Consider the following 12,765-nt stretch of genomic DNA (forward strand, 5'->3'; position numbering starts at 1 on the left):
GTCCCCTAACTAAAATAAATAAATCACCAGTTTCAGACTGTGTGAATCTGAACACCACTCAACAGATACAGGTCTATCTTTTGCTTAAGTCTACTTCTGATTTATCTGCTATTTCAAAGAATAAGATGCGAGGGCTCGACTTTATTCAAAATATGAGTGTGCAAATTCTGTTATCGCTGTTATAATCACAGGACTCTATTGACTCCACTCAATTCTGACTAAAAGTCAAGTCACTTAAGAAGAGGGGCATCTAGGGGTCTTCTCCATCGTACACCTACACACTCCCCCCGGTCATTTCCACACTCCAAAATCACCAAGGATAGGCGATAAGAGTCACATGAGTGTGAACAACTGCATTGCAAGAAACAACTGGGTGTCCACGCATTGAAATTAAATTATTAAAAGTGAGATCAACTCTCTTGGTAGTATTCCCAGGTCCAGCATAAAAGGGGGCACCTCCGTCCACTCAGGGTTCAGAGTCGGACAAGGCTTGCCCAGAGAAGAAAAGGAATGGAAAGAGAAAGAAAGAAGAAGAAAGAGTGTTGCTTGTTGTGAGACCTATGAAAAGGTATGTTATGTAATAAAAAAGGTCAATTTGAATCTGGGACTGTAGTCAGTGTAAATGTGTCTGAGGTTTGGGGGTCTATGATGCCCCTTAGTGGCAACAATATACACAATGTGGATTAGGTGATTTCATTTTTAAAATAATTTAGTTCTTGAACTAGACACACATGAAGCAAACCAAGGAGAGTGACCTGCTATGCTCAAGATGCACTGCTGAGAAGGGCTTCTCATGGTTAAAGGTTGCCCTACCTTTCCATTCGTTGTTGGGATCCGTTGCAAACGTGTAATAAATAGGACCCACAATTTCATTCATCCCTTGCACGTATGCTATGCCAGGATTCAACTTGGCATAGATAAAAAGAATTCGTTCCACTACCTCCCAGTGTGCTTCACACCCATTGGGTAGAACTTCATATTCATTTGAGGGGTATGAGGACTGAGTTTTCGCAGGAGAGCTCACCTAAGCAAAAAAAAAAAAAAACAACAAAAAAGACAGAAAATATGAAAACTGCAAATATCATTTATCAGAAAAGCTACAGTCGTGGCCAAAAGTTTTGCGAATGACACAAGTGTTGTTTTTCACAAGTTTGCTGCTTCAGTGTTTTTAGATCTTTTTGTCAGACGTTTCTGTGGTAGACTGAAGTAGAATTACAAGCATTTCAGAAGTTTCAAAGGCTTTTGTTGACAATTACATTAAGTTTATGCAGAGTCCATATTTGCAGTGTTGGCCGTTCTTTCTTTTTCAAGACCTCTGCAGTTCGCCCTGGCAGGCTGGCAATCAACTTCTGGGCCAAATCCTGACTGATGGCAGCTCATTCTTGCAGAATCAATGCTTGAAGTTTGTCAGAATTGGTGGGTTTTTGTTTGTCCACTCACCTCTTGTGGATTGACTGCAAGTTCTCAATGGGATTTAAGGTCTGGAGAGTTTCCAGGCCATGGACCCCAAACTTCGATCTTTTGTTTCCCAAGCCACTTAGTTCTCACTTTTGCCTTAAGGCCTGGTGCTCCATCATGCTGGATTGTTCATTGTTGGTCACCAAACTGTTCTTGGATGGTTGGGAGAAGTTGCTCTCGGAGGTTTTTTGGTGTACTTAGGCCAAATTGTGAGTGAGCCCACTGCCTTAGCTGGGAAACAACTCCACACATGAATGGTCTCAGGATGCTTTACTGTTGGCATGACACAGGACTGATGGTAGCACTGCTCACCTTTTCTTCTCCAGATGTCCCAAACAATCGGAAAAGGGATTCATCAGAGAAAATGACTTTACTTCAGCAGTCCTCAGCAGTACAATCCCTGTACCTTTTGCAGAATATCAGTCTGTCCCTGATGTTTGTCTTGGCTTCTTTGCTGCCCTTCTTGACAACAGGCTATCCTCCAAAGGTCTTCACCTCACTGTGTGTGCAGATGCACTCACACCTGCCTGCTGCCATTCCTGAGCAAGCTCTGCACTGGTTGTGCCCTGATCCCGAGCGATGAATATGAATAAAGAATGGGACTAAAACATCCTCCGAGAGCAACTTCTCCCAACCATCCAAGAACAGTTTGGTGACCAAAATGATGAAGTCACATCTGCGTCTGTTAATAACCTGCTTTGTAAGATGAGGCCGACTACTTGCGTACTGGACCCCATCCCCACCACACTACTTAAATCCTGCCTTCAAGCCATAATCCCGACTGTTACAACAATAATAAACTCATCCCTTGACACTGGCTCTGTGCCGCTCACTTTTAAAATTGCTTCTGTAACCCCAATGTTAAAAAAGTCTGGTCTCGATGCTGACAATCTTAACAATTTCCGGCTTATTTGCCACTTACCTTTCCTGTCAAACGTTCTTGAGCGTGTTGTAGCTTCCCAACTCACCAATTACCTAACCTCTAATAATTTGATGGAACCCTTTCAGTCTGTTTCAGGGCGCGGCACAGCTGTGAAACTGCTCTGCTACGGGTAACCAATGATTTGCTTATGGCAGCAGACTCTGGACAAACCAGCATATTAATTCTGTTAGACCTCAGTGCAGCATTTGACACTGTCAGACATGACCTTCTACTGTCCAGAATGGAGAACATGCTGGGTATTTCTGGCACTGCCCTCCAGTGGTTCAAGTCCTATCTGACTGATAGGCAAGAGTTTGTTAGTCTTGGCAACAGCAGATCCAACTCAGCGCCAGTCACACAAGGAGTCCCTCAAGGCTCTGTCCTCGGTCCTCTGCTTTTCTGTATTTACATGCTTCCCCTTGGCCATATTATCCGTAGCTATGGACTGGGTTATCATTTTTATGCAGATGATACCCAGCTCTACTTCAATGTTAAAAGTGGAACTTTATCAGAGCTTTCTCAGCTCACAACCTGCCTTAGTGAAATTAAAACCTGGATGGAGCAGAACTCTTTAAAATTAAATTGCAATAAAACTGAACTCCTGCAAATTGGGACTAAAATGCAACTTAATAAAATGTGCTCCTTCCCAGTCTATCTTGGCAGTGATCTCATCAGACCTGCATCTACTGTAAAAAATCTTGGTGTCATTTTTGATTCCTCCCTCTCTTATTCCGCCCACATAAATCACATTAAGAAACTTTCTTACTTTCACCTCCGTAACATATCCCGTGTTCGCTCCTTCCTCTCCTTTACTAACGCTGAGAAACTTGTCCATGCTTTTATCACATCCCGCATCGATTATTGTAATTCCCTACTGGCAGGTCCCCCTTCTAAGCTTATATCACAGCTCCAGCTTATTCAAAACTCAGCTGCAAGAGTCCTTACTCGAACCAGCAGCAGTGAGCACATCACACCCATCCTGCTCCGTCTCCATTGGCTCCCTGCGTCTTACAGAATCGAATATAAAATCCTACTAACAACTTACAAAGCCTTAAATAACCTCACGCCAAACTACATCAGTGACCTTCTCCATCACTATGTGCCTGCCCGCACACTAAGGTCCTCTGATTCTGGTAATGTTGTTGTGCCCCTCACTAATCTGCACTCCATGGGTGACAGGGCCTTCAGCTGTATAGCGCCCAGACTCTGGAATGGCCTACCGAAATTAATCAGGTCAGCTGACTCCATGAATTCTTTTAAAAAACAACTCAAAACTCATCTGTTCAGGAAGGCTTTTAGCTCTACTTGACTTTATTACCCTTCTCTCAGTTTACTTCTCTGTCCAGATGCCAATGTAACCTGTATGTGTGTGTGTGTGAGACCATCAGTTATGTTGTCTGTTTCTTTTTTTTTTTTTTTTTCAGAATTCACTGTCTTAATCTTTATTTATTTCTCTGGTTTGTACAATGCTATATGCTGTATACGCTGCCGTTCTTTACTATATTCTGTAAGTGCCTTGAGCATGGGAAAGGTGCTATATAAATAAAATGTATTATTATTATTATTATTAAGCACCGGGCCATAAGGCAAAAAATGAGAACTAAGTGGCTTGGAGAACAAAACATTGAAATTTTGGGTCCATGCCCAGGAAACTCCCCAGATTAATCCCATTGAGAACTTGTGGTAAATCCTCAAGAGGCAGGTGGGCAAACAAACCCACAAATTCTGACAAACTCCAAGCACTGATTATGCAACAAGGGGCTGCCATCAGTCAGGATTGGGCCCAGAAGTTGACTGACAGCCTGCCAGGGCAAAGTACAGAGGTCTTGAAAAAGAAAGAAGGGCCAACACTGCAAATATTGACTCTTTGCATAAACTTAATGTAATTGTCAATAAAAGCTTTAGAAACATTTGAAATGCTTGTAATTCTACTTCAGTATGCCATAAAAACATCTGACAAAAAGATCTAAAAACACTGAAGCAGCAAACTTTGTGAAAAGCAATACTTGTGTCATTCTCAAAACTTTTAGCCACAACTGTAGAAAAAGAACTGAAAGAAATTGAGGTTTCTCCAATTAAATGATCATGTTATACAACTTGGGTGGTTTGACTCGTTGATAGCCTTTACATCCTCAGCATGGGAGGAGGTCTCCAGTAAAGACATTACGCGTTACTTCCATCAATGACGTGGAGTCTGATATTGTCAGCCAACTTAAACTCTTCAGATGAAACTATCATTGATGCAAAAGGAAATACTAAGTAGGTTACCAAAAAAAAATCAAACAGATCTGGACAGTTATCAGAACTGGAGTTTCTTTCTAGGAAACAGCAAAGTGTTACTTGCTGGGAAAAGTAAAATGTACAGTTATAAATATAAGATATGTAAGAAGAAAATGTTTCGAAAGCCTTTAGAGGTTTCATTGACACTGCGATTGTACAAAAGTCATTAAAAAGAGAAATAAAATGTTAAGCTTAAAATCTGTTGAAAAGACACGAGAGATTGTTATTCTCATACGGCAACTGGAGTTCTGCCAGCAGTCCTGGTCACTATACTACAAAAAAAAAAGATATAAAAAAGATCTAGAAGCTGTGTACGAAAAAGTAATCAAGGCATGTCCAGCTTAGTAGAGTGAAGTGGGAACCTAATTCAGGTTCTTGAGAAGTTTCAAAGGCTTTGAAAAACATCTATTAGAATACTTTCAGTTAAGACAGTTGGTGTGTTTGCATGTACTTCAATAATTTGATTATTCACAAAAAAAACTGATGTCTGAGATGCCACATAAACTCTTATTCCAGTTAGAGAAATTAAGTTAGTGGCCTCTGGGAAACTTAATTAACAGAGGTAGAGTTCTCCACAAATAACCCGATTATGTGTCCATGTAAGCCTATAACCAGGTTTCAATTAAAGATTTTGTAGTCTGCTCATGTCTGTTGCACTCTGCCAGCCTAAGTGTGTATTTCATTTGGCACACGTTTTCAGCAGGCACTGGCAGAAGCAATCCACAAAATAAATTTCAAGAGGAAGATGTTCAGGCAATCACATTATTCCTTCACCTGTCTGAAATATTCTGTCTCAATATTTCATAAATCGATGAAATGATGTTGAAGAGTTGAACAAACAGTACACAATCTCAAGAGCAGTGGGGTAACACGATAAAAGTAATGTGTGCTACATCGTCTGATTACTTTTTAAAGCAACAAGTGACCTAATGCAATACTTATTTTATTGAAGTAAAAATATGTGCATTATTATTATTGTGGGTGGCATGGTGGCGCAGTGGGTAGCACTGCTGCCTCGCAGTTAGGAGACCCGGGTTCGCTTCCCGGGTCCCCCCTGCGTGGAGTTTGCATGTTCTCCCCGTGTCTGCGTGGGTTTCCTCCCACAGTCCAAAGACATGCAGGTTAGGTGCATTGGCGCTTCTAAATTGTCCCTAGTGTGTGCATGGTGTGTGTGTGTGCCCTGCGGTGGGCTGGCGCCCTGCCCGGGGTTTGTTTCCTGCCTTGAGCCCTGTGTTAGCTGGGATTGGCTCCAGCAGACCCCCGTGACCCTGTAGTTAGGATACAGCGGGTTGGATAATGGATGGATATTACTATTGTTATTCCAGCAACGCTGGGTGTAAGATTAAGAAGCACATGTACCAGTATGCCGGTCCTTTGTAGGACTCAGTCCCACAGCCAAGCAGAACTGACTGTGCTGCATGCAATCCAGAAACAGAAACCTATAAATAAAGCATTAGCTCGACTAAACATATTTATAAAACACAAGAAAAGTATAACAGGTGTCAGGCTGATTTTCGGATTCTAGGTGGCCAATGATGATGTTTAAATCTTTTCTGCTCTGATTAATGACATCGGAGTGTTTTGTCAAAGGAGAACTGCATAACGTTACTTCCACATGTAAAGACGGATTATTATGAAACTAGGTTTCTGCTTTAAGCGGGTTATTCACCCTAACCTGATTATGTGTGTGTGCGTGTAAACACATTGAGAGACTCATGTACTGGAGGACAACAAGCGGAGACTAAGGGAAGTGCATTTAACATTAAAGTCAGGCAGCACCTCTACACATACCGTATATACTCGCAGAGAAAGTCTCCCACGGATAAGTTGGGACTTGATTTTACTGTATAATTTCTGGTATTTTATAATGTCGTTCGTATAAGTCGAATGCAGAAAACTCACACTATTGGTCCAGGGGACTATGATATGGTAACGCCCACCTGAGACAGTAACCACAGAGTACATGGCCTTTTCTTTCTATGTGGGTGCGGCAATGCGCTGTATCAGCATGTGCTCCTCAGCTCGCTTTCTCTCTATTGTGCCTACGTGCCCACATGGTAATACCCAAACTATTCCGAAGCAACGTTTGCAGTGATTTGTGTCTCACACCCTCATACACCTTTATCGTAAGAGCTTCCCTTATCTGCGATGGAGCATTCGATCAGAAGAAAATAAGAAGCTGGTTTTAAATTAAACATCGTTGAAGTGGAAAAAGAAGTTGGTAACAGCGCTGCTGCAACAAAATTCAATGTGTCTGAGAAACTGATGTGAGATTGGAGGAGGCAAGAAGATGTAAAAAAAAAAAATGAAGTGTTGCATTTTTGAACGGGCGTACAAGGCGGGGTCTGATTTTATGATCAATTTTTCAGGTTTCAAGACCCTCCTTATACGTGAGCATATATGGTAAATGGATGTAGGGATCTGGAACAACCTATTGTGTCATGGAGCTGAAGTGATTATCTTAACAACTTTGATATGGATGAAATGTGGAGCAGCTTAGTGATTAGTTAACCAAACAACTGCGATAAACTAAATAGTTTCCTCTTGTTTGTTAAACTTCATAAGTGCTTTATGGATTATGTCTGCCAGTATCTAAATACCTGCTATCTGAACTTCTTTATAAAGAATTCTACAATAGAGTTTATAAAAAATAAAGGCACAGCCTTACAGATAAGTAAGCTAAAAGCTGAATGACTGCTTGAGAGCCACAGACTATTTTGCACACTTCTAACCCCCAAATGCCCTGGCACAGATGACCTTTCTCTTAAAAGGCACAGCACGGTTTGCTTTCTCCTGCTCTACCAAAACAAGTATAGTCGGGACTCACGTTGGTGACTCCACTGCGATTCTTTGCAACAGTCTGTGCCTTCAAGGTAGTCTGCTCCACCCTTTTCCGGAGTGTTTCATACTCATTCTGTGGATCCAGAATAAGCCGGCAAGGGTACTCGGTTGGTCTCTGGAAAAATGCCATGTCTGGATAAAGCCGTCTGAGGGAAAAGGAGGAATATACACTGTAAGTGTGTCCATTTTCAGAAGGAACAGCATTAGTTGCATACTTGTGTTCATAGCGAACGCTCCCAATCAGATCAGTCATCATAAGCAGCTTGACAAGAGAGCAATATATTGTAATCTGCAACCTTACAAGGATTTCTGCCCTTTTGGAAGAAGTAAATTGCAGAGTCCAGGATAAAAGAAAACAAAATCTGCAGTACTAGTTCACAGAAAAACAAAAACTGCTAGGACTCTTCCAACTTAGAGTGACTGGAAAAGGGGATAAAAGCTGTGAGGCAGGAGAGAGCCTTTTCAATGTCAAAAGACCACCACAAAGAAGGAGCACAGCAAGCTACACAGAAATAAACAGTCAAATGAAGCAGTATGTACCTGACATCTTTATCTATCTGAAGAAGAACTTCGTTGTCCTTGAAATAGGTATTCCAGCGACTGTCCGGGTTTGGATTCAGAGGCTATTTAACAAAAAACACAAAAAAAAAAGTTTATAATTAAATAAATCTTACATGCATACTCCGGACACATTACAGATGTTTACAGATCTACTTTTAACAACTGGAGTACAGGCAGGTTAAGTGACTTAAGGCCATGTCGCATTAGAAGACTTTTCCAGGCATTTTCAGTCACAGACTTCATTTACATAACCTTAGTCAGTTGGTTGTGTGCTCCTCTGAAGACGATCGTCCAATGAGACAAACCCAACAACTGACACCAACTCGTCTGTGACTGGCTCGGATCAAATCAAACCTGTTTGCTCTTCACATGCGAGAGTTGAGAACCAGTTAGCATTCAGCCAGAAGTACAGTGCATAGAATGCAACGACGAGGAATAAGGAAAAGGTACATTTTAAACTTTACAAATAGAAGAGAAGCTCGTCTGTCTGATGACTTGTGTTTTATGTACTACAACAGAATGGAAAAAAGATAAAATGGGCAGAGACTGCAGCTGAATGCACCGCAGCTATTAACTCTCCACACTGGCTCTGTAAGGTAGCATGGTACTGTGGAGCTCTCGAACAGAAGAGAAGCTCACCTGTCTGTTTTCTCATATTTTACATACCCTAACAGAATGGGACAAATAAAGGATGGAGATTGCTGCTGATCCTTCATACAGTACTGAATCAAAAAGGCAGCACGCTATTGGCTGTCAGAAAAAGGGGCAAGCACAACAGTGCTGGAAGACTGGCGCTCGACTGGAAAATGTGACATGGGCCGCAACTTCCAGTCATGTGATGCGACATGATGCAGGGACGAGATTGGTGACTGTGATCAGCATACATGACATTCCCCACAACAAAAATGTGACATCGGCTTTAGGGGATTGAACCAGCAACCTTGTGATGTATTTGTGACTTAGTCACTGGGTCATATTGCCAGCCTATTGCAATCTCCTGGAGTGTCTCAGTGCCATCTTTTTAAGCTGGCACATTATGCCAGACCACAAATTATCAATTAAACAAAGAAGAGCTCACAAGGGAGAATTCAAAAACTAAATGCATCTCACAAAGGCTTTACTTTATAGAATTCCTACCTCTGTCAGGTGAGGACAGTGTTGTTCTGTTTCCCCACTGACAATACCCTCAGTCACACCTCCATAATTCTCCTTAAGCTACATTCCACACTACTACATTATCCGTTAAAAGTAGCGTTATTAAATGAAAATGATTTCTATCCACAGCAGCATTTTCACATTGTTTATGACAGTATCAAAGCTCACATTAAAATGACCAAAAATGCACATACGTGCAGAGCGGTAAACAGGAAAAGGAATTGGCCTCCACGGCAGATATTCATTTTCAGCTTACGTTTGCAAACAGAACAGCAAAGGCAGATATGAAAAGAAAAAAAAAAAAAGATCCAAGAGTATGTTGCTTGGCCTGACAATGAGAAGTAATTATTATTGAGAATAACACACGAGTATAAGGTGAGCAAAGAGCCTGAGAGTACAGACAGAAGTCATGTCAGTGCAAGTACAGTCACACTTTCCAGCGCTTGTAGAAGGGCCGTGTAATGAGCGCAATCAGAGTCTGTGTTTTTAAAACTCTCCATTTTAAGCCATTCACACTGCAAAGCTGAGCCGGCATTTTCAGAAATATATATACGGCTCTGGAGAGCTTGTTTTCAAAAGTCTCCGTTTTTCAGTCGCTAAAAGCACGTAGGATACTGTGGATGAGAGGTGAAAAAGACGACAAATATCTGTGTTTTTTAAACTAAGTATTGGAATGTGGACATAGTCTTTTACTCGATCATCATCTTCTGATCCGTTCTATCAGATTCCTATTCACAGTTTCTGCTTTCTGCAGCAGGAAGTGGCCAATTACTCTCCTTGACAGGGGTCACCTCCAGGTCCAATGCTGAAAATGGCACTATATTCTGCTTATAAAGGCACATTAGCTTTGGGTTCACTGATGAATTCTTCTAAATTTCTAAATGGGGACGTTAATGTACGTTAATCTGTATATAAAATTTAAAATATTTGGATCAACTTTATTGCAAAAATAGACGCTAAGCAAAATATACAGAATAAGTTTTATTACCTACTGTTAACATTTCAACCTGAAAATAATTTATTTTTTAAAGCTCAGTCCCTGTTCCTTGTTCTCAATAAAACAATTTTTACAAAAGCAATCAATGTATGGATTTCAGTTGATTAAGTGAATTTCCCCTCCCAACCAAAAGTGAATCCTTACTTGTGTTTTTGACTTTACATAAAAAAATTAGATAATATGAATCCTTACATGATCTTCCAGAGTAACATCTTCTCTGGACAAACCCAGGTTAGCTTTTGCAATGCCAGGCTGGATGATCATCTCCTTCAAAAACTGTGCATATAGCTCTCTAGGGAAAAAAATGAAAAAAGAAATAACGTAAATAATGCAGAAATGCTCACTTTGAATACTCACTCAGAAATGTAGCTCACTTTGCTACAGGTACATCGCATTTGTGTATGCTGTGAAGCAGTTCACTAGAGTCCCAAAGCACACAAATCCCAAAAAATGCCACTCCTAAAAATGTCTACTATAGAGGAAAACTGTCAAACCTGCCTAGTAACAAGGGAAAACACAGAATTATATTCAAAATAGAAAAGTTTAAATTCCACAAAAATGCTCGGTCAAACAATTAAGATCCCTAGAGCACAAAAGGCATCAAGAATTTTCCTAAACAATAAGGCAATCCCAAGAAAACACAGTCCCAAGAAACAAATCCAGAGCAAAGTCAAAAATACAGAAATAACAAAAAGCACAGCAGAAACACAAAAATTCACCAGCACATTTAAAATGAACCACCAGGAACTGTGAGGGACCCTCTGGATTTATAGGCAAGAGCCCATTGATTGTCAGATGGGCTGCACCCACCACAAGAAAACACATGAAACTTAACAAAGGCATTGATACAACGACAAAATGAAAAACAAAGAATACAAATAATAACCAGGAAGATTAGTGTAAATAAAAGAATCAAAAATGAACAAAAACCACATAAAATAAAGATTTGAGCCCCCTGGCTGGAACATAACATTAGCAGACTTTGAGAACAGAACAAATGAAGATCTATAGGCGACTTAGAAGTGAAGAATTGACCTGCTGTCCAAAAGAAAAAAGGCTTATCGCTCTTATTTTTTTAACGCAAACATTTTTAATATATACAGTACAAATGAAAAACATCATTTTTTTAATCATTACATATAATTACTACTGACTTGATCCAAGCCAAACTTTTTCTTTATATGAAAAGAAAGCTGTTTTAATTCTTGTGATAACCAGCCAATTATTTAGCTTATAGTAGGTCAGTTAATGGTGGTGCAGCAGTTAGCGCCACTTCCTGAAAGGTCCAAAGGCCTGGGATACACCACAGTCTGTGTGCAGCATAAACGTTATCTCCTTGGCCACGTTAGCTTTCTCTCTCCCACATATTAGTAAGAAAAAAAAACCTGATAGCAAAGCATCATATGATTTTATCTATGTTGACTTTCAAAAAGAGTTTGATAAGCTACCACAGGAGCGTAATCAGGAAACTAGAAGTGGAAGGAAGTCAGGGTATGGTGTGTAGAAATCTTTAACAAATGACTACTTTTAGTGTTTTTCAGAATTAGGCTACATCCACACTACTATGTTTTCATTTAAAAAGAAAGTCTTTAGTCTCCATCTCTGCCTTTCATCCATGCTACCCTGGCATTGTTTAACCACCTAAAACAGAAACTTTCACAAATGCTCCCCAGAACTGTGCATCTCTGTAAACACTGGCTCAATGCTGCAGTGCATACCGGAAAAAATGGAGAGTTATGAAAACACAGACTCTAATCGCATTCTGACTGGTTTGTGTTTATTACGTGACCCTTCCCTGATTGGCTTCTGTTCATTACAACATCTCAACCCCTGATTGGTCACCCTTTAATGGTAGAAAACCACATTCCAACATAGCAGACATGAAGGAGTTGCACTTGTTGTGTTGCTTACCTTTGTGCATACAAGCACAAATGCATGCAGTCGGAACATCTATGAAAACAGTTTATGATTCGCTGCACATGTCCAAGGATGCAACTCATTAAATGAAGTGTGTGTGCGAAACACATAACCTACAGTCCCAAGCCCACACTCACAAACAGCAATATCTATGTTGTGTGCCAACAGCATTCACCTTCATATCATCAAACAGACTGAAGAAGAGTTCTGCCAAAAGGCACTCCATTTTTCGTTATACCATAGCTCTAGTTTTCTTATTTGAATTTTTAATCCTGTTTATGACAAATTGAACTTTCATTTGCCTTTGTGTTTCATTTCAGCCATGTGGTAATGTCATATACGAGATACACAATGCAAGGCCAATTTTATTTTGGCAGTATTTTTTTTATCCTGAAATTCAATTTATGCCTACTGAAGTTATTCAATGATATTGGAAAAGGACGTGTTCTTAGATAGAGAGTAATTAACTAACAGCAGGAAATGTACACAGTCCAGCAGGGGCGGAGAACAAAAAATATGTTTAAAAAGAAAAAAAAAAAAGATATATACATACACACACACACACACACCTATACAGTATATTTTATATATATATATATATATATATATATATATATATATATATATATATACA

The 12,765-nt window shown here is 40.1% G+C and overlaps 1 protein-coding gene across 1 annotated transcript in view; it reads right to left on the reverse strand.

Annotated features, from left to right (window-relative positions):
- tbc1d13 (TBC1 domain family, member 13) overlaps window positions 1–12,765 on the reverse strand; it is a 60,955-nt gene that overhangs the window by 22,049 nt on the left and 26,141 nt on the right. Inside the window, exons 5-8 of the mRNA XM_028808586.2 lie at window positions 10,407–10,506; window positions 8,042–8,124; window positions 7,488–7,647; window positions 814–1,024 (exon numbers count right to left, since the gene is read on the reverse strand). Of these exons, the coding sequence (XP_028664419.1) occupies window positions 814–1,024; window positions 7,488–7,647; window positions 8,042–8,124; window positions 10,407–10,506 (554 nt within the window). The remainder of the gene's footprint in view (window positions 1–813; window positions 1,025–7,487; window positions 7,648–8,041; window positions 8,125–10,406; window positions 10,507–12,765) is intronic.

This window comes from Erpetoichthys calabaricus, chromosome 9, assembly GCF_900747795.2.
Source record: "Erpetoichthys calabaricus chromosome 9, fErpCal1.3, whole genome shotgun sequence".
Lineage (NCBI taxonomy): Eukaryota > Metazoa > Chordata > Cladistia > Polypteriformes > Polypteridae > Erpetoichthys > Erpetoichthys calabaricus.